Source organism: Acanthaster planci, linkage group LG01 (assembly GCF_054643075.1).
Source record: "Acanthaster planci isolate LZ-2023a linkage group LG01, COTS_SCS, whole genome shotgun sequence".
NCBI classification, from domain to species: domain Eukaryota; kingdom Metazoa; phylum Echinodermata; class Asteroidea; order Valvatida; family Acanthasteridae; genus Acanthaster; species Acanthaster planci.
The window spans coordinates 33,529,270-33,555,293 of record NC_141777.1 but is presented as its reverse complement, the minus strand read 5'-3'; the positions used below and the strand labels follow the sequence as shown (position 1 = coordinate 33,555,293).

Below are 26,024 nucleotides of genomic sequence, written 5' to 3'. Positions count from 1 at the left end.
CTATTAAAGTTCCTTTACTCCAAGTAAAATATTAAAAAATGTAGAAAAACCTTTTATAATCCGTTGATTTAACCGAAAATGTTTATGAATATTTTTAGATTTAAATTACGAACACTTATCTAAGGGATTATGGCATTTGTATCGAAAAGGAAAACTTTTTGCCACAATTTAAAAATGGCCGCCGTGTTGGAGGAATACTTTGCTGGGAAGATTTCTTCCCAAAGTGTGGTTTTGTGGTTATCTTCTAATAAATGTGTGGTAGGCGCTCTTGGAATTACGAGACAATTAAAAAATTTTGAAATCAAAGAATTGATTGTTCTCGAGGACAGTTAGATGTCTCTGAATGATGATTACGGAACCCGGAAATAGTCTTTCTATTGTCCGGATACTGGGCAAGTCGGGCACACTGTGTGATTTGATGCAAGATGTATGCAGGCCTATGTAGCAAAAGGGTATAGGCCTAACGCATGGGGGATAGAGAGGTTGCAGGATATTTCTGGGGAAGAACTCCATATGAACACCAGCCATAGGGGCCTAACGTGAGGCCTGTCACAGCTCCATTGTAAATAGCCTAAACGTGGCATGGTATAAACAAACCATGCAAACATGACAAACTTTACCCCCGGGGGGCCCCAGACCTGTGGGGTCCGACGTCTCCTCCGGACCTCCTCGGACCCCACAGTTCTGGGGGTAGATGAACATGTCTTGCCGCTTGACATACTTGAGCGAAGACTTGCAAAGTTACAATTTAGACTGTTTCCCAGCATACATGTAAATGTATCAAACATGTCAAAGGATAACAGTCAGTATCTGTGGTCTGGGAACCAGACTAGTATAATAATTTCATTTAATTTATTGATTTGCTACACATATTACGTCCATGACAGTCAGTATACACGTAGTTGCAAGGTCCCTAATTTCGCCACCTATTTTCGAGTCTGGTTGATTTTACTGTAAGTGGTCACTGGTGAAACAAGGAACCTGAGGATAGTATACCATAGTAGACTTTATGCATTTTGCACTTATGCAGATGGGTAAATTTTTCACACAAGAAGTTTATTTAGGATATTTATGACGGAAGTATAGAGTTGTAATACATTTTCTACAAGCATGCTGCCCAAGGACATGTTCACTAGTTCTTTACCAAATTGTGTAGCATTTGGGTACTGGACTAAAGGCACACAGTAGTGTTAAATGAAATTTCGGTAATAAAGTTTCCATGGGAGGATGCATTGAGACCCTTGATGTTAGTCAATATGTAATGAAGATGCTGTCCAATTACACGGAAGTCATATGCATTTGTTTTGGTGAATAATCACCACAAAACAGTCAGAAAAGGATTACCTAGTGATTCTACGTAACATTAATGACTGTCAGGGACTTTTTAAGTCGGTTAAGCTCAATTTGCTTATTACCACACAAACCCCCAACTCCAGAAAAGTGAAAGTGTTAACATAGATTTATTCTTTCAATCTTTATCAGTTTGAAACAGAAAATGAAGTCTTTCGTGACCATTCCCTTCGAGCTGATTTCCTGCCATTTTTCATCAATTATCTGCGAGAGCAGACTTCGCATCTCATCTGCCATGGGGCGAGCTCAGCTGCTTCTCCAGTCAAGACTCCGGCGAGTGCCCAGAAGTTTTGGCGATTAAGCCAGCAGCATCAGAACCCTGCTGAGGGACCACAGCGACAAGAGTGCAGTGGCAGGGACACACAGCGTCGACTAAATAGGACCCAACTTTTTAGCCCCAGCCCACTGAGGTCGGAAGCCTCGGAGGGGACATTGACTCAAAAGCCGCTGTGCTCAGAGGAAGAGAGTCCACTGAGGATAGCAACAGAAGAACATTCCTGGCACCAAGGAGGTCATTTTTATCTTAAGACACCTCTTGATGAATGCAAGGGAAGAACAAAAAAGAGTTCCTCATCCTTTCACAAAAAGGAGGAGCACGCCACACTCGGTGATTACATCAAACCAGATGGACCAAGCTTCAACCAGCCAAAGGGCCGGCGTCGCAGTGATCAGTATCATCTCCAAGAAAATGGCTCCTACAGGACTCCTTCAAACACCAAGCGCAGGTCCAGTCGTAAGGGCAACAAGACGTCTTACAGTGACAGCTCCCTGAAAACAAAGTCCAGGTCAGTGATCCAAGACCCTAGTGTACCCAAATTCGTCTTAAATGACTCCGACGACTTCCCTGCGGTGGGATCCCCATCCACGGCTGCAACTGTTCCAACAAGAAGAATCACACCAACCACCATCACCAGTCATCTCAAAGTCCTCACCACCAGAGTTAAACAGCAACCCCTCTCCACTCCTGCTTTTTCCAAATCATATCAGGAGGAGCCATCACTTCAGAGCTCTTCATTTGGCATGGCATTTCCATCTCCCACCGCCAGTTTGCACAGTCAGTCCCAATCTAGCCAAGGCCTTGAAAAGGAGAGAGAACTTTTGCGGCTTGAACGCCTCAAGCAACAAGCGAGTCTTCCAGACCCCAATAAGGAAAGCTCCTCCAGCAACCCCGTTCCTGCCTGTTCTTTGCTGACACCACAGACTCCTACAAAGCCATCGAAAACCTCCTCTGCCTTCTCCTACCCGTCTGAGTTTGCCAAGGCCTCAAGGGATGAGGTGACCTACCAAGACCATGTTGACAAGCTCGTGGACCTTTATTCAGCATGTACAAAAGGTAACATACATGTACAAAACCCTGCCTTGTTCCCAAGTACACTCCTCTAGATGGAGAAGCAAGGTTAGAAAATTCATTTTCCAAGAATAAATGTAGCATTACCCTGCAGGCTTCCTGTCTCACTTTGTAATGAGTTGCAGAAGAAAGCACATTTTATGTATTATTGACACATATTCCTCATTTGTCGGTAACTCAAAATGGTTACATTGTGTGGTTTTGTTGCCAATGGGGATTGGTCATCTTCAGTCTTGCCCTGCTATCTTGTACTTCAGATTTTTAGTATAGAATTGTTGACATTGAATGCATGATTTCTTCCCCCAGAATGTTTGATGCCAAATCTGACAATGGAGCTTTATTTCCTGGTTCACTTGCTGACTGCTAAAGGAAGCGTGTCAACCGTGGAAGGTATCAACGGCAGCTGTGATCTGGAAGATGTCAATTATCTCTGCTCCATCCACAATTGCGTGTATTTTGCTGTGTCGGTGCTTCTCCGGCAATTCTGGTACTTGTGAAAGAGAAAAAACAACTTCTTGCTTGTACCCAGCACTCTTAACGTTGAGTTTGATTTGTAAGGAGGCCAGGAACACACAGCTGCACAACTATGTGCCCCACTAGGGCTAGGTTACTGGATCAATTGGTTTTAAAAACACTGAAAGAAATTCTGTTAAAATTAGTAAGATTTGCTGCAATTGGTAACCTCAAATGTGTTCCTTTACCTGACCAAAGTGTATGCATGGGCTTACCTATGTCAAATCTTATCTTAGGAATTCCCCATAGCCTCCCTGTGGATTTTTTTTTTAGAATGTGAAATAGCAAGGGAAAATAAGGCCACTTCCAAAGCTTCTGAAGTAACTTTACCAATTTGAAACAGTATGTATGACTTTTTTATTGAAGATTAAAGAGTACGTGTGCAGTGTTGTGTGTTGTTGCATGCCATATTTTCATGGGCACTTGTGTAATAGAGGATTTTCAAAGTGCAGATGTTGCAAGCTGCATCAACATTCTTCATTTGTTTTTCTCCAGGCTCCTGTTGTTCCTGGATAAAGCCACCTTGAGGCTGCTCTCAGAGGTCCCTCACTTGTCCAACTTTAGCCCCACCCTCAAGGCGAAGTTGGAGTCGGCCGTTGAGGGAGGACCAGCAAAGTCCATTATGGTGACCACTAAGTCTCCTGTCCAAGCCGTTCCATTCCTGGCAGACACAGACAACAGGAGAAATTTCCCCAGTGAAGAAGCCTTCCATGGCTTCAAAAAGCAGAGGTCAGAAATATTCTTAGCATACATAATACCTGATTTCTTGATTTAGTAGTTTTACAACTTTTGCTGGGTATGACAAAATCATTGCAGATATATCAAAGTTACAGAATCTCATTTTATGGTTTGATGTATTAATGGGTCTTTTCACTGGCCCTAATTCTGCTTTATTATTTTCAAAAATTTGAAAAGTTGATTTTGAATTTCTGATTAAGATATGGGTTAAGAGAAATAATGAGAACAGCCTGTTAGGTATGTCACAAAAGGCAAGAACATTCAAGAGCAAACCCACCTTGCGTGTGCATGCTGATGTTTTTGAATGACCTATAACACACTTCATTTTTGCATCATTGTTTGTTGAAAATACCAAACTGGCTTATCGTGAGAATATGCTTTGAACTTTTGGACATTTGAGCAATCACCTAGTTTGACTCGTTTACGTTTTTGGAGTACATATAAATATATGTACTTTTGGCTGTGATGAAATTACAGAAAGCTGAGCTGCAAATTAAACAATAATCCAGTTTAATGTTCATTTTCATACATGTATTAATGAGTTTCATGAATACATTAAGCCTGTTTGTCAGGTCATCTGTGTAATTACTGACAATGCAAAGTGTTTGCTTGTATCAAGAATTTGGTCTACTAGTTTTTAGCTCACTCTTCATGCCTTTAATCTTGTCTTTAGTCATAATATAATTTACCCCCTTGAACTCCATGTAGGGACAAGTTCTATGAGCTGGTACGTGAGTGGTTGGATTGCCACAACAAACCAGAATGGAGCATGGTGGCAGTGATGTCCAAACGAATTAGGTAGGTTGCTTCTCTGGTAGATACTCTCAAGATGGATGGACCAAGAGGAATTGGGTGTACCCATCACAACTTTACATTACCCGACTTCGTCGTGGATCAGGGTTGGGTTGATGTAGAGATCATGTGGCCTGATTAAAAAAAAAAAAAATTAATTCTTCACAGTTGTGCAAGTGAAGTGTTTTTCATGCAACTTCAGCCATTTGCCTTGTTGCTTGTCTAATTTGAAAGCTCAGAATTGAGTCCACCTCATGGATAGTGTGTGAAAATACATGAATTAGGGGGGACAAAAGACCTAGCTGTAGCTGTGGAGGCCTGTTTCGGACACAGGCCTAAGCCTGTGTAGGCATGTGCCAGTTGGGTTGCTGCACATTATGCCGGGCTAGGCTGGCTGGCCCCACGTACATTCCTGCAGGTATAATCGTCCCTCGAACATTGCACTGCAGAACGAAATACATGTAAATTTATGTATTGCAAATCGAAGCCAATCGCAGCGCAGGAACGCCTCACCATGCCGTATGGCGCTGTGGCACGGCGCTCCCCATCTCGGCTGCCCCGGCTGTGCATGCACCCATGTGGCATGAAGGCAATTGTGTAGCAGTAGATCGCAACACAAAAGACATTCATGTGAATGTGAAGTTGGAAACTTACGGGAAATATTTTTTCAGGGGCACCATGTCCAGGAAGAATGGGGCCAGCTTTGGCTGTGGAAAAAGTGGAAATTTTCAGGGCACCGCAGCCATATTGTAAGGTCACTGACCGCCGTGTCTGCGGTGGCCCGGTGAAATTTGAGCACTGTTTATATTTCACATTGCTTGACAGTTAAAAAAAATGAACCATACACATCTGTCTGTGTATTTAAAGCTTTCATTTTTTACTTTTTTCCAGTATACAAAATCCGGCTTTAAATTGATCAGTGTAATAAATCATTTGTTCTGTGGAATAATTCTGCAGGGATTTGGTTCAGCAGGTTGTGGAGATATCCAACTGTACCCACTTTGCCAGACTCTTCACTTCTCAGCTCACAAGGGTGAGTTCATGAGTTGCTTGTAAACGGGTCTATGTACTGATGACATCACACTTCATTTACTTGTGGCCTTTCCTATGGAGCCAAAGGGGGCCCTTGGCCCACTGCGTTCCACAGGAAAGTACACATATAAACATAAAACTGGCATCATTAGCTGAGAGGTCTGCTGGTCGAGATATTTCAGTCTCACAAGTCCGGATTACAGTGGAAGTTGACAGGACTGTAAAATGAGTCTCATACCTTATATTTGTGTAAATATGTCTGCCTCAGAGGAACAGGACTTGATTGTTTGTTGAATGTTGATGAGTTCACTGTTGCCCATGCTTTCTATGTCTGTGCTGTTTCCCAACTCCAGAGGGCACTCTTACTGTGGCACCACTTCACACACTTTAGCCTTGTCCAAATGACTTGGCTGTGGCTTGAAATCAGCGACTATTCTGTGAGTAGTGGCTGCAGACACTGCTATAGACTCATGTGTACTCTCAAGCCATAGCCAAGTAACTTGGGCACAGCCTCATTTGACATGTACAGACTTATATTTGTAACAGTTTCTATTCAGAGTTTGATCAGTGATTGGGCATCATTTGCCATCAGCACACACAAGAGAATCGACCATAGCAAAAAAAAATTGGCAACAACACCTGGGATAACATTTTGCGCTTGCCTTGGCTTAATAGATGTGTCAGGGGGAAGACCCAATATCTGACTATAATGACGACGGCAAGGAGCAAGGTTTCCTAGGCAACCTGAAGAAGACAAACCCAGAAAAATTCAAGAGGTAATGTGGCCTGTGCTCCTCAAATCAATTAACAGAAGCATGCCAATAGTCTGTATTCACGGCGTCCCCAAGTTTAGTCATATTTCCCAACGTTGTGTATTTATTGGAAAACGTTAAAGTCAAAGAACCAGACTATAATCTACGATTTCATTCTGACCCCCAAAATCACCTGGTACACTCCTATTACGGGTTTCAAATTTATACTGTACGTTCAGGAATATGACTGAAGTTGGGAACGCCGCAAATACGATCTATTCAAAGACACCATCTCAACAGATCTTAAGCAGCTAGGACTTGACCTTGGAACAGTGGCAATTGCCATCCCCAGAACAGAAGTCTCTCTGTCATGGGTACATTGTCTCTATGCCCAAGGGCACTGTCACTACAATACTCACAAATTCAGTTGATAGAAATACATGTATAATCACTGATTGGCGAAATTGAATATTCTCTCTTTCCATTTGGCAAAGAAAAACTGTTGATGGCCTTGCATTCAAAACCTGAAGAATGTGGCAACTAGATATGTGTATGGATAGTGCACATTATGACGAAGGTGGGAGGGAATTTATAAATTTTAGAACGGAGAAAACTCGTAAAAGCGCCACACAAACGCATTATTTCCTTTTTAATCCAGCTCTGCACTGTTCTACAAATAATAATTGTTTCCCACCCATGCAATGAATTCCACTCAGGTGCCTTGTGAAATAGATCTGTCACCCAATGAAATTGTGTTTCTCCTGGGTTCCATCGCAAGTATTTCTGAGTGTTATTATTTTCATCTTACAGACTTGAAGAGAGGTTCTGTATCCCGACTGTGTCCGGCGGGCCAAGCCCGCCTCCAACCTTTCCTGGTTGCCAGGAGTTCTTCAAGAAATTCATCCTGGTGGCAGACAGGTTTGAAGTTTGAAGTTGTGACTAGTTTGTTTATGCCAACAGTGCTTGCACTGATCTTAAGGATTTTATTAATAAACTTCTATTGTGGCAAACTTTCTCTTGCATTTTCTTAGGGGATTGAAAGGTGTCTATGAAATATCTCTTTTGTTTCTGCTTCCTCAGTTTTCTATTCAACCAACACCTGATTGATAACTTTGCCAGCAAGATTACAGAGGTAATTCTTTTTCTGTTGGTTGGCTTTTCTCTTTGTTTCTTTCTTTTATGTCTTCAAACTTTTTGGTGGGGTTGTTTGTCTCTTGTTTTGTGAAAATTAGTGGACAGTGACTCATCAATTTGCACTATATTTTGAGCATCCTGAGGTCATGATTGACATCAAACATGTGTTTGCTTGACTGCTAAGGGCAGCCTCGCATGTTTTTTTTTATAGTTTTGCTTGCTCCACATGGCCTTGTACAAATTCATTAATGAGCAAGTCTAGACTACATGTACATGTATAAGCCTTCACTTTCATTTGATGAGCAGTTCTAGACTATTTATAAGCCATCCAAGTCTAATGAGTATTGCGTATTAACCGCAACTCCCTAGGCCGTTTTTGCTAGGGACCCTCCTCAATCCTCCAGAATCCCCCAAGTTGGGGGGGTGACAAAATTGGGTTCTCCCTCAATCCTCCAAAATCCTCCCAAATTCTTGAAAATGTTACTTGGAGGTGTGCCTACTGCCTCAATCCTTCAAAATCCTCCGGCAATTCCTGTCATTATGTTGAGGCAGTGTGAATGGCATTCTTGAGCAGTGGGGTTGATTCAAAAGAAATACCGGGCTGAATTTATGCATGACTGAGCAAAAACAACACAAGGTCTAACCCATGATGTTCACTCATGGCGTCCTTCGCAATAAGCCATGCACTTTTGCCATTCACCCTTAATCCCCCAAGATCCTCCAAAACCGCCTGTAGGATTTTGGAGGATTGAGGAGGGTTAGGGTTAAACACTGTCCATTTTCCCTCAAGATTTTGTTTCTTTCCTTCTACAATTGCTGTCATCAGCTGAATGAGATGCAGTTTGGCTTGTCCGACCAAGAGGGGGACGCTGAGTCTAACTATGTTGATGATGTGAGTTTGTCCAGATTTGGAAGTTTCTCAGTTGATGCAAGGAATGGTACAGTGAAAAAAGAAGCTGAACACAGTTGTGTATTGCCAAAGCTAGGTAACAATTTAGCCTTAAAACTGAGCCGGGGACCCTTAAACAATGTCGAAATTGCAGCATTCAGGACAGGCATGTTACGAGCACATTAAAGCTATCAACAAACTCGCATTCAAGCCAGACAATGATTGACTGTCACAAATAGGCATAATTGAACAGAACAATTATATCCAAGGTGAAACAAGAATTCTAACAGACTACTAAATGACGTGAATATATTGGAGAAATGCTTTGCATAAAGATTTCCAGGAGTAAACATTTTCAAGCTATGCAAGCTACAATAATCTGTATCCTTATCCTCGAGAAATTTCCAAAAAGTTACAATCTGTATCACTGAGGAATATTAATAACAATTATTTAAATGAGTTGAAGGTTCAAAAATTTTATGGAGTGTTAATAGAAAATGAAAGAAATACACGGACACATGGGATGGCTGCAGGATTGGCATGTTTGGGATTGAATTTCAATTTTTATTTGGCTTCCATTTTGGGTTGGTTTTGGAACCTGGAGCAGAATTGGGGGACTATTTGTTTTGAGTTGACTCGGGTGGGCTGTGGAACTAAGTTGAGACCTCCGCCACCTGTGGTAAAGTGAATTGTGTACAAACTTCATATATTTTGCATGGGCTCTTATAAGCCTTTCTGCCTTGGCAACACTCTGAGGAAGCTCCAAGTGGACCCAATTCCAGCTACATGCAGAAGGACCAATAGCTCTGTCATTGTGCTAGCAGGAAATTTATGGCATCAAGCCTCATAATACAAAATGTGTACAAATAATGCTGGGACTTTACCGAATCTGTCAGAGTAAAGAAACTTTGGGGGGGGGAAGTCAGAAAAATAAGAATTTTTTCATGGGAAGTTTGTCATGATGGGACAACGTTATGGAAGTCCTTTAATTTTTTTCAGTGAAGCAGTTTCATTTGTAGAATCTGACGACAGCTGAGTATGTTTGGATGGTCATTAAAGGTCCACAGGGCATAGTTTGAGGCTTATTTGCGAACACATGATTTTGGGGTTGTTATTGCTCTGATCTCAGGAGGTTCGCAGTAGCTTCAGCAGCAGTCTTCAATCTGCCAGGATCCTTGCCAAGTTCCTGGGTTTCCTTGTCTTCCTACCGTACCGTGGACACGATGCCCTCCCTGAAGCTGTCCAAGGAGATGTGATCACACTCCGTAGCAAGGTAAGAGGGAGAACAACGTGTCAGATCACATGGAGATTAAAAAGAACAGTGAAATGGTAAAAAAGCGGGGATTACCTTAATTTCAGTCCATTCTAACTGGTAACGAGGACCCAGTATTGTGGATCCACTTACCAAGTGAAGAATCTCAGCTTTGGTAAACAGTTAAACAAACTTTACATTTATCACAATATTTTGCTTGAAACCATCTTTACCTAAGGGTTTGTGGAGGAGTCCTCTACTAGAACTAAAGTCACAGAATGTTATAATCACAGAATTCCTTGGTTAGCAGAACCATGTAATTGGAACCTGGTTTTCTTTGAGAATATCTGATGAGCTCCATAGTTTCTTGAAATTACCCCCTTGCAATGAGAAGGTTTTTCAGCAAGCCACCTGTTTCTGTGCAGTGTTGCCCTCCGATCGACATCTTAGACAGCTTGCGGCTGTCTTGTCACCAGCGCCGGTTGGTCATGACCGTCCCTTGGGTAGTGGAGTATCTCAGCATGGTGGACCCCATGGCGGCTCAACTGGATTCCATCCAAGTCATCCTCCGACTCCTGGTCCAGGTTTACAGGTAGAGTGGGCATGTTCAGAGCGAGTGCCCCCGTCCACAGCCCGTGCCGCCCTTCCCCATTTTGTGTGCAGGCTGTGCACAAGCAACAGTTAATTCCCTTTCAGTGCCCCCCAGAAAAAATGCATGCACACCCTGGGTGCCTCCTCCAAAAGTTTCACCCTAGTTCTGCCAGTGAGGTTGTTTGCAGAGTGGGCCTTTCACGTCAGTAGTCTTTGCTAATTGTGAGATGGGTACGGGAAGAATTACGATTGGTCAGCGTTTAAAAAGTGAGTTCAGCTGCATGATATGTCCTGAACCAGTAATGGACATTGCATCAGTACTCGGGTGGTATGCAGAATACTTTGTGGTTGTGCATAATGTATTAATTGTCAAGAGAAGAGGGGTTGAACAATGGAATATACCACCAAAATCACATCCAGTTCCAATCAGGGACTCGCACTGTGATAAAGTGTTTGTTGCATGAGAACTAATTTGTGAGTGCTCTACTGAGAAGACCTTTGTCAAAATGTGAGCAATATTGCCAAATTCGATGTTTGAAGATGGTCGGTAAATTTCCAATTGCTGAGGCTAAAGAATGGAAAATTCCCTGGAACCCTTGGAGAAATTTACTTGTTTACTATCCCTACCCAGGAAGGTTTCCGGAAGGCTGAGCTCTGATCCAACCAGCTACAATATGTTACTGGTTCTCCTGGTCCTGGGATGGCTGTTTGAGGTGAAGTCAAAAGCTTGTTTTTTTGGGGGGGGGGGTTGAGGAACATGCACCTGAAAATGAGTTGTTACAGGGGGTTATTTTTTTTCCAGTTTATAGTAGCTGCATAGAAACTTGTGCTATACCACACTCCTGCACACAGTCCACATCATCCAAACTTCCACACAGTCCACACCGTCTAAACTTCCACAGTCCACATCATCCAAACTTCCACACGGTCCACATCATCCAAACTTCCACACAGTCCACATCATCCAAACTTCCACAGTCCACATCATCCAAACTTCCACACGGTTCACATCATCCAAACTTCCACACAGTCCACATCATCCAAACTTCCACACAGTCCACATCATCCAAAGTTCTGTCATCACCTATATGCAACCCTCGCACAGTTTCATATGGCAAAGAGATACCACAAAAGTATTTCGTGCATACAAAGAAGGAAATATGAAAACAAGAGTTATTTTCTGTGGTTGTGACTATACAACATTTATTACTTCTTAATAAAGAAAAAGTTTATCTTTAATGTTTAAGAGCAGTTGAAATAATTTAAATAATACTGTATAAATGGATACCACTGCCTGCAAATTGGAGGACATTAATTGTTCACTCATATGATAATAAACAATCTCTGAATTATTTTCATCCTTCGTAAAAGCATCCTATTAATTTGCAATATTTTGACGATGTGGTGCAAATCCGGAAGTGAAATTTAACTCTTCCCATTGAATTGACTGTTCTCAGGTTCCAGGTATGCCAGCATCTATGTACTTCTTGAGTTTTGGAGATGACTTTGTGTTCGACAGTGCCATTATGCAGCGAAGAGCAACTGGCCCATCACTCGACAATCTTCATCTTGTGGACCAGCAGTTACTGTACCTTTGCTGTCCTTACCTTGGTAAGAGTTCAGTGTGTCTGGCAAAGGTATTCTTGTATACCCTTGTGCAGATCAGAATTGAATACTTGCGGACAAGGTCTTGAGTGGTGTTACATAAACAATTTTGTATTTTAAAATTACAAAATCCATATTTTTCTGTTCATTCTTAGCAATGCATTCAGCAAGTTTGCAGCCGCATTTGTGTTTCACACGACAGCTTTATAAAAACAAAATTTTAATGCAACACAAAAACAAATTAAGCAGCAGTATTTAAAAAACAAAGGGCTGATTATCAGAAACTGGTCTCGAGAAGGATAAGTTAATTTGCGGAATGCCATGCATGACGCAGATCATTGTTTGTACACGCTTTCTGTGATTACTAACACAGGGGACATTAGAGCTTTGTTGACGGATGCTTCCCTTGGCTTTGGATCCAAAACCACACCCATGAAAAAGATTACACCCATTGCTGCTAAAACTCCGCCTCAGCCCATCCCGACAGCTCAGCAACTACAGGTGAAGGAGATAATTAATTATTCCCCCTTGGGTGTTGGCCTAAAGTTTAAGATGTGCAGCTGCATGATTTGAAATGAAGTTTTAAAATAAGAAGAATGACAGTTTGTATATGTGTATATATATGTTCCTGACATCATGTCGGTGTGATGAAGCAGGCTTTTTTACGTGCTAATGAGACAAGGACATGTTGAGAGACGTGCTAAGTTTCCAGCACAGAAATGCATGGAACTCTTGTGAACACTCCAATAGATCATGTTGCTCTAATCTTAAAGAAATACATGTTTTTGTGATTTGTTGAAAAAATGTTTTTGCATATGTTGGTGAAATGACCACCAGTAACTGTAACTGTGGTACTTGTAACTTAAGACCAATTCTTGGGCATGCATACTTTGCCAGCCCATCTCAGCATTGAACCTGCTTAGTGGGTTCAGTGCTAGCTTATGAATTACTGGTTGATATTGCTAACTTTTTCTGATCCTACGAGGCCATCAACAGGTTTTACTTTCCAATGGTCTGTTGTGGCCCTCAATAGTGTGCAATAAAAAGATGAGCATGAAACTTAACCACTTCCTGCCGGGGACTCCGGAATCGGAGACGTATGCTTTATATGCGTGGCCGGGGTCTCCGAACTCGGACAAAGGGAACAGGGCCCTGTAACAAAAGACCGTACTCCGAACAAAAGACCAGGCTGCTGGGCATTATCAACATTTTTCACTCTCAAAAGTGATGATAATCCAATCCAATTTTGAAACCGTATACCAGGGTTTGGGGCATTGAGAGCGAGTGGATTACCACCAAGGACAAAAGCGCTCCACCAACGCAGCGATGAGCCACACAGCACCGCTGCACGCTAATCTGGCCCCTATTGAAAAGAGGTCAGCAGTGCACTGAGCCAGGTTCGTGAATAAAAGAAAGTTACACCGCACAATCTGGGCTCTTTTTACAAGGCTGTAGGCCTGGCTGAAATACTTGGGCATCAATGAAGGTGACCTGTCAACTTAGAGTAGTGCCTAAAGATTACTTCGTGCGGCTATAAACGTCTCTTAAATGAAATAATGAATTTTTGAAGAATTTTTAAAACGGAAAAAATGATAATTATGCCGACCCAGCATCATCAACATTGATAAATGCCCCAGCAGGAAGTGGTTAACAGATTTACAAAATGTCTCAGGATAAGTTGCCTTGGGGTCTGCATGTAGTTTTTGCTTGTCTTGTAGCAAGATCTGGAGAAGAATTTCTTTGACAACCATTCCCCGTCCCTGAAGAAAACTGTGGACTTTGTCAGCTCCCGACTTGCCTCAAACTGTATCAAGGACATCGATGCCAGGCTGGTGTCAGCAGCGCGAGAGAAGGCAGGGGCATTGCTGGAGGAAGAGGTTAGGTTGGAGGAAGTTGGAACACTAGACGAAGACTGGACGAGCGAGATGCAGGGAGCCCTCTTGAAGCGAGTCAAGCTCAAGGGGGAGGAGGTTGCCACAGCAACCAAGGAGACGGCAGTGGAGCAAGCTAAAACGTAGGTGCAGACGTATGGTTGACGTGTAAGGGCTAGCGCTTGTTGGCCCAGTGGGTTTACAATACCAGCTGAAATATCCTCTGACCAAGTACTGTTGTCTAGGTTAGATTTATATGGTCATTCAGTTTCCGTGGCAATGTCTTTGTCTTGGGTAGGTGTTTTGGGGAGGGGGATGTCAATCCATGTGAATGGCATTGATTCTGTCAACATGCACATGTAGTTGATGGCGACTTTTCACTCTGTGGTCCTTATATTTGAGTTCTTGGTCTACAAATTCCTGTGAACTGTTGTTTTGACAAAACGTAAAGCCCACTTTAAAACTTGACCTTTGTCCCCTTTATCCCGAAGGAACTGTCCACTGAACAATTGTACATGCTATACTGCATGTATTTTACCTGAGCTTAGACAGTACTAAAGGGGGTTATCAGTGGCAAAATAATGATATGAATCCAATTGCTCGATTTAAATCTCTTAATTTAAATTTTGATTTCTTTAATATTTTAACCACAGGAATAAATGAAAATAAATTAACGAACATAAATTTACTTTCTTTGGAATAGATAATTATGCTGATTTGCCACAATTGAAAAATAAATCAAATTTCAATTTTTCAATTGAGTTTTTTAATGTATTTACAGGGAAATAAAATAACTCAGGCTTGGAATGTTTTGTTATGAGTTTTAATGCCCCCTTATTTGTAAAACTTATCGTACTCCCTTGACGTGTCTCGTTAATTGATGAGAATGAAAACATCACTAATAATGGTTGCTTCGCATGAAAAACAAGAGCAAAGAAACCTTTCATTCTAGCTACTAATGAGGTCTTACTGTCCTACAACTTCCACCATTAGTAAAGATTGAATTTTTGTGTGTTTGTTCATTTTGCTACTCCTTTTATAACACAGGCCTGGTTGTAACAGAGTAATTTGTCTGGTCCTTGTAACTTTGTTATAACAATTGTTGACCACATACTTCCACCTGTGCATTATTCATTCATCATCTGTATCTTATGCATGTTCACCATTCAGACGGCTACAGAGCCAAATACGTCCACCTGTGCATTATTCATTCATCATCTGTTTCTTATGCATGTTCACCATTCAGACGGCTACAGAGCCAAATACTTCCACCTGTGCATTATTCATTCATCATCTGTATCTTATGCATGTTCACCATTCAGACGGCTACAGAGCCAAATACTTCCACCTGTGCATTATTCATTCATCATCTGTTTCTTACGCATGTTCACCATTCAGACGGCTACAGAGCCAAATACTTCCACCTGTGCATTATTCATTCATCATCTGTATCTTATGCATGTTCACCGTTCAGACGGCTACAGAGCCAAATACTTCCACCTGTGCATTATTCATTCATCATCTGTATCTTATGCATGTTCACCGTTCAGACGGCTACAGAGCCAAATACTTCCCCCTGTGCATTATTCATTCATCATCTGTTTCTTATGCATGTTCACCATTCAGACGGCTACAGAGCCAAATACTTCCCCCTGTGCATTATTCATTCATCATCTGTTTCTTACGCATGTTCACCATTCAGACGGCTACAGAGCCAAATACTTCCACCTGTGCATTATTCATTCATCATCTGTATCTTACGCATGTTCACCATTCAGACGGCTACAGAGCCAAATACTTCCCCCTGTGCATTATTCATTCATCATCTGTTTCTTACGCATGTTCACCATTCAGACGGCTACAGAGCCAAATACTTCCACCTGTGCATTATTCATTCATCATCTGTATCTTATGCATGTTCACCATTCAGACGGCTACAGAGCCAAATACTTCCACCTGTGCATTATTCATTCATCATCTGTTTCTTACGCATGTTCACCATTCAGACGGCTACAGAGAAGAGTTAAAGTACTGTATTGTTTGATCAAATAATCTGGAGCTTTGTTGAGGTATTTCCAATATGAAGCAGATGAGTGTTGAACGTATGGCAGATGTAATAAAGAACCAAAAGTGTCCAAAATCAGTAATGTGCATCTCATCAATCAATTCAGAAATTTTGCTTTGCTCGGACCGCACTGTTGCACAGATAAGAGCATGACAGAGCAAGGCAGAGCTTAAGCATGAATGCCGTGTGCCAGTTGCCCATGCAAAGATCCTGCAGGTTAGCAGATTTCAAAAAAAAAAAGATTTGGGAGAGACAGAGTGCCTTTTTTTCTGTTACGTGTGAGTTGGATAACTCAAGCCAGATTTGACTTTTTTTTCATTTAAGAAGTTTAGAAGTCGGACTTCAAAGCATATAGAGCGATATGTGAAAATGGATATGCATGTGTACTGTTTAATCCTTTGAAGGACTTAAGAATTTGACATACAGTGAATGGTTTTGCATCTACCCATATGCAGAAATTCAGTGATGAATTTTGTATATATGTATTAGTGACGAGCTATTTGAGAAGCAGTAAGTGATAAGGAATGATCATCATAGTTCATTTTTCCACTCTGTCTTGTTTATCCAAAGGTTTGTTTTCGGGAGAAGCAGGGATGCCTTGTTTGTGCTCCTCCCTGAAGAATCATCTGATCAAGTCCTGCAAGCGGCAGCTTACATCACTGGCAGGCTGGCCCTGGAGCGCACAACACACTGGATTAACACTCAGATTCAAGGTTAGTATCCCGTCACAAGGACTTACTAGAAGCATTGCTTGATGCCAGGGTGATGCTTAACGAATGTTGACTGCTGCAATAAGGGATATGGTGTTTTGATACCTGAGGGACTTATCACACCCAAGGCGAAGCTGAAGGTGCTATGAAGCCCCAAGGGTGTTGGCTACGTCAGTAACTGTTTTGTTATGCCTCAACCATGAATACTTCATATACCTCTGGCTTGAACTCTTGAAGTGTCTCAATTCCATTTGAAACGACGAGTGTCATGGTCCATTGCTGCACAGAAGTAAAGAACATGGACTTGGCACATGTATCTTGCTCAATTGCAGTATCCTTGCACACTAAATCACCATGTGAAGGACTTGTAGCAATGAATTGGGAAAAAAAAATTGTCAGCCCCCAAAATGGTTTGATTCTAGGTTTTTGATGGCGGTTGAAAAACTGTTTAGCCAGCTTGGAAATGCTGTGAAGAGTTTATCAATCTTAGCTCCTTCACTGCAGCTTAGGCAAGGCATTGCTAAACCCTGATATATCTGAATAACTGATGTTCCCTTGCAAAGTGTCAAGACTGCTTAGCACATTCTGATTGGATAATACCCAAAATGGTGTGTTTAATATACAAAATGGTTTCATGGAGGTACATTTTTATCATATATGAAACAGATCTAGATAAATGCACTTGTTGTACAAAGAGCATGAGCATGAGTGTACAGATTAGTTGCAAGCATTAACAACAAAGGATGAAAAAAGGGATCTTTGAATCTGAAATTGTGTCTTTTTTTCCTGTACCAGCTGCCATCCAGCAGGAGCTGAAAACAGATGTTGAAAAGGCACTCAGAGTAGCCAGAAAGGAAACAGTTGAGAAGCCTAAGTTCTGTCTACCCGTCCACCATGACAGGGATGCACATCCGCCTTCAGTCGTGCTACAGCAGTATAAGGTACTCTAATTGTCAACAGTATTTCAGAGTCCTCAAAGCAGCTTACTGACACAATGCCTGTGGACAGGTGGTACACCTGCGTTGCAGCCAATAGGGTGTCGTGATATTCCAAATGCACGGGCGTGTCAAAACTTAAGAATGGGGGTGTGAATGCGGTGCCACTGCAGTCACAATGTCTTCCCAGATTAGTGCATACCTTGGCAACATCCTCATGGGCTTGATTCCTCTTCTTTAAGAGTTTTTTTTTAAAAATCAGCCTCATATTGTCAGTAATTGAACTGAAACGGTAATATTGCTCATATCTGCTGTTTCTCCATCCAGAGTTGTAAGCTGAAATCTATGATGCTTTCATTTATATCTTTGATTACCAGGATGTACTCAGATATCTGCTGACCGGACACGCCATTCACCAAGTGACTTTGGATGAATTAACGAACCTCCTTGCAGCCACCAGACAAGTTTTGCATTCCAGACAGGCAAGTGCTGCCACAGTTGTGTAGTGTTTGCTGTGTTGCATGTTGTACTAACCCTAACAGTCCTCAGTGTTCCAACAGTTAAAGGACTTAGGACTATTGGGGTACATTAGCCTGTAACTGTCCCATCTCTGCCCACATTCATCAGTGTTCCAACAGTTAAAGGACTTAGGACTATTGGGGTACATTAGCCTGTAACTGTCCCGTCTCTGCCCACATTCATCAGTGTTCCAACAGTTAAAGGACTTAGGACTGTTGGGGTACATTAGCCTGTAACTGTCCCGTCTCTGCCCACATTCATCAGTGTTCCAACAGTTAAAGGACTTAGGACTATTGGGGTACATTAGCCTGTAACTGTCCCGTCTCTGCCCACATTCATCAGTGTTCCAACAGTTAAAGGACTTAAGACTATTGGGGTACATTAGCCTGTAACTGTCCCGTCTCTGCCCACATTCATCAGTGTTCCAACAGTTAAAGGACTTGGGACTATTGGGGTACATTAGCCTGTAACTGTCCCATCTGTGCCCACATTCATCAGTGTTCCAACAGTTAAAGGACTTTGGACTGTTGGGGTACATTACCCTGTAACTGCCCCATCTGTGCCCACATTCATCTCCCAATATTCATGAATGACTCAGATTTGGCTACAGAAAAAATTATCGTTCAGTAGTTTCCATTTCTTAGTATTCTCGCAACAGAACAACAGGATGTGCACGAGCGTGATGTTGTTTTTAAATGGACAGGTGATCCTCCCATGATCCCACCCTGCCTCCAGCACTGGTGAATCTGTGCATGTGACCCCTGCAGCGACCTTCTAAGGTCTGAACCCTACATACGTTTCCTTTTGCCCAACTACAGGATCTGACCCCTGTTGCATGGCAGACAATTCAGCAGCTCTCCATGGAGCTGGTGTGTGCGTTAGCCATCGTCAAGCCAGCCCACCTCCAATCTCCCATTCAAGCAGGGAGCATATGCTCCTCTGATGTCTACAACGAAAGGCCGGGCACAACTTCTGAGGAGGTCAAGGTTGCTCCGGTTGAACCATGCAACTTGGGACTTGTTGAAAACAAGGCAAGTCTGGTGTCCACAGACTCTGGCGTGCAGCAGCATCATTCGTGCTCTTCAGGAGATTTCAGCAAATCCAATCTTAGGCATGAGCTACTTGCAGTGAAAGGCACCACACCTAAGAAAGCACTTGGTGTACACCAAGGAAACAGTCATTGCGAGAAACCAATCTCAAATGACGTTGGAGGAAGAAATAATCTGAGTCCAGATGTCAATAAAACCGTCAGCAAGGATGACTTGAGCAAAAACTCTGACGGTGGGATGAAAAGTGTTGATAGCAAGCCCAGTGGCAGAGCGTGCTGCCTAGATGCATTTGTTGAGCTGTGGAAGGACCATTTCAAGTGTCAGGTTCCTGCTCAACTTTTCCTCTGTCCAAGGACGGTCCTCCTGATTCAGCAGGGCCAAGATGGGAAGGTATGTTTGCATTTGTACTCGTCTCTTCATAGAGCTCCCGACGTGGAGAAAGAGTCGTGCATTAGCGTGGGCATAGCTACAGGGCTTGAGCCTGTTTCTGGCACAGCTGTTTGTTACTAACTGTACCTGTATGCACAGAACAGAAATGGCAGTGTCGCTGCAGGTTATGTAACCACTAATTAAGCTGTTCCATGTTTACCAGAAGCGAGTCAATTGTGAAAGATTTTCAGTGCTAAGTGTTGACATTTTTATTTTTGTTGAAGCTTTATGTCGTTATCATGAGAAAGGAGACAATAGCGAAAGGCCATTTTCAATGATTTCTCAATTCTGCTATGAAGCTATGCACAAGTTCCTCATTAGTGGCAAAGAAAGACTTGACAGCTACTGTGGCCATGTTCCTGACACCCAGTGCATTTCTGCACATTCTGGTTAAAACTTATCTCACGTTGTACTATACGCATGGTTTGTCAGCTCCACAGGACATTAATATTGCTTGAAAATATACCACTTTCTGTTTTCTATACAATCACATTACTTTTCCTGACCATGCATTCAGAACTGAAGGTGTAGTCCTAACACTTTAAGGGGAAAAGCAGGAAATGTTGATTATTTCAATCAATTTTGTATGCGAGTGTGTTAATCTACTGCGGTGAAGCAACTTCTCGTTAACCCAAACCCTGAGAGATGCTGCAAAGTGTAGCAGGCGTTCTGCTGCAAAGGGCAGTCAACAGCAACCTATGCCTTCAGTTGACCTACTGGATCTTGTTGCACTGAGCAGGCAAGCCACAACGACAAATGATGCGGACTGATGAGTCGGACAGGGTTTCCATCCCAAAACCCAGAGAGTTTGGGTTAAGTTGCACCAAGATGACTTCCATAAGGTTGCCTTGTTCATCCTGGCAATCTCATTTCTTGATTGTGATGTTGAAGGACCAACCTTTTGAAGAGAACCCTGTGGCTGAAAGAAAGTCTTTTGCCTCCATTGCAGGAAAGCTGGGAGTCGGTAGGCCACGCGGTATGCACCTTGCTCACCCAAGGGCTGATAGATCCATCCACGATTGCTGAGTGCCTTGTTAGTTTATTGGAGTCGGACAGTGTGGAAGTGACTGAGGCTGTGGCTCATGTCATGTGGACCATTGGCCAACATGCAGCACAAGTCAGCAGCCACAAGCAAGGTACATTTACAAGTTGATTTTTTTTAATTTACTCTTTTGAGCAATCCCTGTTCACCACTTCCCAGGCTACATCGTGTCTTTTGGTTGTGATCCCTGGCTATATGGTGTTTCAGGTGACATGGCTTCTGACTAGCACCCCTAAACAAAAATACTGACATATGGGAAGATCCACCAACATAGGGCTGGATAGCTCAGTTGATAGAGGACCAGTACGGTATCCCAGAGGTTCAAATCCCGCTCCAGTCAATTTCTTTGTTCATCTTTATAATTGACCCTTTTGGGGATTATTGTGTTTATTTTTTAAAACTTATAGTGAGTGGAAGAAAAGGAATCTTTAAAAGTGTCTATAGTACTGTAGCTTGCTTGCTTTTAGAGAGATTGTAAAAGAGATGCTTGATTTCAGAGTTCAAACGGAAAACCCCAAATTTTTCAGGGAAGCCCATGGAATTAGATAGGGACTGAAAACCAAGTAAGCATGCCAACTTAGGTGGGATTCGAACCCAGGTCATAGACTAGATGGGATTTGAACCATGGTTATCGAGGTGAAAGCCAAGGAAAGGACCACTGTACCAATGAAACACTACCAACTGGATCTCAGTTGTACCACCAGTCAAACAGTGAAGGATCATGTGGAGATGCTGCACCACAAATGAACACATCCTGTGCCCAAAGTCTGTGCCCAAAGTCTGATTAGCAGTATTTTCCTGATAAGCAATATTGTCTTTGAAGCAGTACTTTCTGTTGAGTGGTATTTTTGCTGATAAGCAATATTGTCTTAGAAGCGGTGATTTTTTGAAGAGCAGTATTATTCTGACAAGCAGTATTTTTCTGATCAGCTGTATTTTTCTGCTAAGCAGTATTTTCTGATGAGTGATATTTTTCTGATTTACAAGCAGTATTTTTCTGAAGAACTGTATTTTGTTAGGAGCAGTATATTCAGGGGGCATGTGGCTTTGTGGTTAGGATTTGTAGCTTCTGATCATAGGGTCAGGGGTTCGAATCCAGCTGGTGGCAGCATGTTGTGATCGTGGGCAAGTCACTTTGCTCCCACGTGCCTCTCTCCACCCAGAAGTAAATTGGTACCTATGACGGCAGACACAGTTATGTTTAGCTGTTTGCGCCGAAATGGCAGCACTGGGCTGGTATACTCCCCAGGGAACTGTGATGGTTTCAGGAATGTTCAGATGATGTGAGAGTCCAATGTGCAGGGATAATGATAATACAGTGCCTCAGAATAGTTTACTAGATAGATGGCACTTTACAAGTGTGTTGTTATTATTTTCCTGATGAGCAGGATGTTTCTGATAAGCAGTACTTTTCTGATAAGCATTATTTTTCTGGTAAACAGTATTTTTCGAATACGCAATATTTTTTGATAAGTAGCTGCATAAAAATAGTTTGGGGGAATTTATTTTTTGTAATCAACTCCATTGTGTTTTGGCAGTCGGAGATGAGTGGAGCTCACCTAATGTTATGTCCCTCCTGCATGCTCTGATCTCAAGATGTCCAGAGGGTGACATTCTTCATCAGCTATGTGACTATGCACAACACCAAATGCACCATTGAGGCCGACTTCAAACATTCTGTCATCAGAGAAACTTTTCCACCAAAACAAAGTGAAAAGATCAGTTTGTGATATGGATATTTTCAGTTTCAATGTAAAAAACATACAGGTTAAAATTATCAAAGTGTTACATGATTTTTTTGGAAGTTCAACTATTTCTCCAAGTTTTTAATTAGAGTTGTAACATTAGTTTACTTTTATTGCAAATAATATCATGTTGTTTGCAATTTAATGCACATGTGGTAGGCTTCACGCAGGTACTTCAGTGCTCATCAAAGTTACATTAATTCAAGGGGATGCCATTACCCATGGGAGCACTGCACTCATGCACGCATACACCTGTCAGGTCACTACACCCCTACAGGTGTACCACGTTCGCATGCCGGTGTTGCGAGCGTATTACTTTCCTCTTTGACCAGTAGGATGTTGTGACTTGCCACTCTTTGAATCATCAAAATTAATGGCTTCGGTTGTAAGAGTGGGTAAATGGCTTAAAAACATTCGTTTGGAGTCTTTAAAGTTACTTTCAGAATGTCACAGAATGCTTTGAACCCACTGTGTGGAATTTCATAAGCACGCTCTAATCTGAGTAGTACTTCCTCCCACTGTCAACAAAACTAGATTTACTTCTGTGCATGTCTGACAGGCATCTCTCATTTCAGTGGGCTGTTCCCATTGCAAGGAATAACCCCTATTAGTCCAGTTTTATATCAGCAGCGATGTTGGTAATGCCAACAAGTCGGACCTGCTCAAGTCATGTTGCAAGTACTTTTTCCCCAAATCAAGTCTCGAAAAAGATTGCAACTCAGTCTGATTGCGGTCTGTTCAGCAACTCGAGTCAACGACACTGGTCAGTGCACATGGATGGAAGATGAAAAGAGATGGGATCATACTGCCATGGCAGAATTCACACAGTCTGGAGTAGAGTAGTGGGGAATTGGGCATGTGGAGTTGGTGGGTTTTAGTGGTTTTGCTCGATTAGTAGGGGTGCGGAGATTAGCAGCAAATGACAATTCATCAATTACACCATACAGTGACTCATCTCGTTAAGTACACCCTACAAAGTATCGTGTTGTACGTAGACTTTGCACTCTAAATAGGTCACTTTGTAATGTGCATCCATCAAGATAGGTCACTTTGTGGTACGACCAGTGAATTAATATTGAAAATGAAGGATTGAGGACTCTTAGGGTTATTAAGTCCTCACTTGATAAGCCACAGCATGACAATGACCACCACATGTACAACAGAACCAAAATCCAACTGTCTCTTTTTGTTTCACATATATTTGCCGTTTAATATTTAACATGTTTGTGTCATACTCTATGATAGACATTACATTCTGGAAGACCAGTACAAACAATAAATGGTGCAGACTTTCAAGTTTAGAGTCGGCTTTGATTACGTCCAACAAATACAAACATTGGAAATTACACTGGTACTTTAGGTAGGGAGGCCCATGGGTTTTAGACTTTTTCAGCAACAACCACACGTCTGATATCGTTGGAAAGTGCAACTCCAGAGCAGTTCTTTGGTGTATAAATCACCTTCATAAGTTTGTACTATAGTGGAGATATAACTCTCTGCAATATACTGGTATGGGTGCATGTGCCTGTCGCTTAAGATTCATTCTCATTTATTTCAGTGGAATAAAGTAAAACTGGCATACTTTTTTTTAAAAAGTCTTCTTGCTTACTATTGCTAAAGAGGTGGTCTGTAAATGATAATACCATGCATGAATAAAGCTTTGATGCATAGCCTACAAAATAGCCATATTTTATGGATTTCAAGACTAAACCTAAAGTAGACGTACAGTGTACACATATACTGTCATGAAAACTTGCAAGTAACCAGAGAACAGTTTTGAGCATATTTGAAGCATATCGTATCGTACAAATACAAAGCCAAAAATGTGAAGGAGACTTACAACTTGCTGCTTTTGGTCTGTAATTAAAAGAATAACATGAATAAAGGAAAGAATTTTGAAGTGTTGTGATTGAAAAATTGAGAGTGAAATCAATACCTACTGTCATTTCCCTAGATCTAGATCGAGAAAATTATTCAGTCTGAATGCAGCTCAAGTAGTCTGGGAATTCCAGTGAAACGTCGTATGCAGGAGACACAAGAAAATTGATTTCCAATCTAAACTTGTAATTTGGACTTACAGGATCGACGAAAGTGACAAACGACACTTTTCCTAGTTCTGGATCGGTTTAATTAACCAGTTCCGGATCGTGTCAAAATCTTCACGCATACAAAAGAAATATCAGAAAGAGTGCCATACACGGACGGCGCTTGACACCCTGTGCACAAACCCTATGAGACTGGTCGGAAAAGTTTTCAGTGTTTTCTGAGTAAACGGCTTTGTTGTTCCATCCTAAATTGAACTTTTCTGGACACGTATTTGCTTCCTGACGGCTCATAGGTCACTGTGAAGAGAATAATTACAGGCGTCCGTATAAATGAACTCTTCCCGAAAAAAAATCCGTTTTTTCCAGAACTACGGTTACAAGCTGATTTTCTAATGAAGAATTTCTTAATTTAAACTCATGTAGCAGGAATTCCAGTGAAGTACAAAAGGGAAGTTGGGTAGCTTTTGACTCGACTATTTCAGTGGCGCAGCGAGCTACCAACGACACTGTCCCCTGCTCCGCACAGATTACGTCACATACAAATCTGTTACGCACGCGTAGTTGAGTTCGCCACATATGTACAATAATTGCATACGTGATCCAAAACTAGACAAAAATCATCCGTTCAGCTTTCGGCAAATGAGACAAACATTCATCGCGAGAGTATATATGACCATTGAGCATGATAAAGTACTTGAAACCACACGTATTGAGCAACGTTTCACCCTTTAATTTGTGGTCGATATTTTGGTTCCCTCGATTTTTGACGAAGCGTCTGAACGTATCAATGTGCGAGTGGAAATCTGGCCTGAATGCCTCTTGCAGGAAATTTTCAGAAAACGATATTTTCACAAGAAACTGATATTTTACCATTCAAAACATAACTCGTCTTAATATGGTAATGGACAACAGTGCAAAAAAGGTAGCCTTTATTTTCATGCGATCTGAACACCTTAAACCAAGAGAAGTAAAAGTTTACGAGGGTTTTAAACCTCATGTTCCTTAAGATGATTACCCATGTAGGCCTACACAATCAACGAAACAACAGTGATCACAACAAGCTAATCGGCGTTATTTTGCAATAGTATTCCGTTATTTCGCTATAAAAATACTATATATATACTACTATATATATACTACTATATGTACTTTAAAAACTGGCACGATCGGGCTTCCATACAAATCCATCTTTGAAATCTTTGATTGTGTTAAAATCCCATGAATCACAGACGACACCATGCGGTCGACCTTCAAGCAGGTAACAGTATTCACTTGACTTTTTCAGGACTGGGTCAGGGCAAGCTTGAAAATTAAACCATCCGAGGAGCACCCTTACTGAGGATAAGCACGATGGCAGTAATTTTGATGGCAAAAACCTGCCTTTTCTTGTTTGCCATCAAAATAAAGGACGTGTAAGCGACAAGTACACAATAGATGAATAGCAACCGGTATCCCGAAGACAAAGACACCGTATTGCCCTCGACTTACTCGTACAAAATGAAGCAACTGCCTCAGTCCATGGGTCACATGAATAAAAAGTAGCATTTGCACGTACAGACACACGTTTGAGGTTGGCCTGTAAGCGATAGAATGTCCAACACAGTGGTTTATTAGACAT

At 41.8% G+C, this 26,024-nt stretch overlaps 1 protein-coding gene across 1 annotated transcript; it reads left to right on the top strand.

Annotated features, from left to right (window-relative positions):
• Positions 1-123: 123 nt before the first annotated feature.
• Positions 124-24,278, top strand: cdan1 (codanin 1). Its single transcript, XM_022249621.2, has 22 exons — positions 124-258; positions 1,483-2,683; positions 3,005-3,185; positions 3,707-3,940; positions 4,658-4,747; positions 5,699-5,774; positions 6,449-6,549; positions 7,336-7,443; positions 7,606-7,657; positions 8,486-8,551; positions 9,678-9,821; positions 10,226-10,392; positions 11,023-11,104; positions 11,849-12,002; positions 12,370-12,497; positions 13,715-14,010; positions 16,503-16,645; positions 17,438-17,583; positions 17,955-18,059; positions 18,915-19,535; positions 20,524-20,710; positions 22,155-24,278. The coding sequence occupies exons 1-22, from the start codon at positions 130-132 to the stop codon at positions 22,274-22,276; spliced, it is 4,533 nt and encodes a 1,510-aa protein (XP_022105313.2). The 5' UTR covers positions 124-129; the 3' UTR covers positions 22,277-24,278.
• The last annotated feature ends 1,746 nt before the right edge of the window (positions 24,279-26,024 follow it).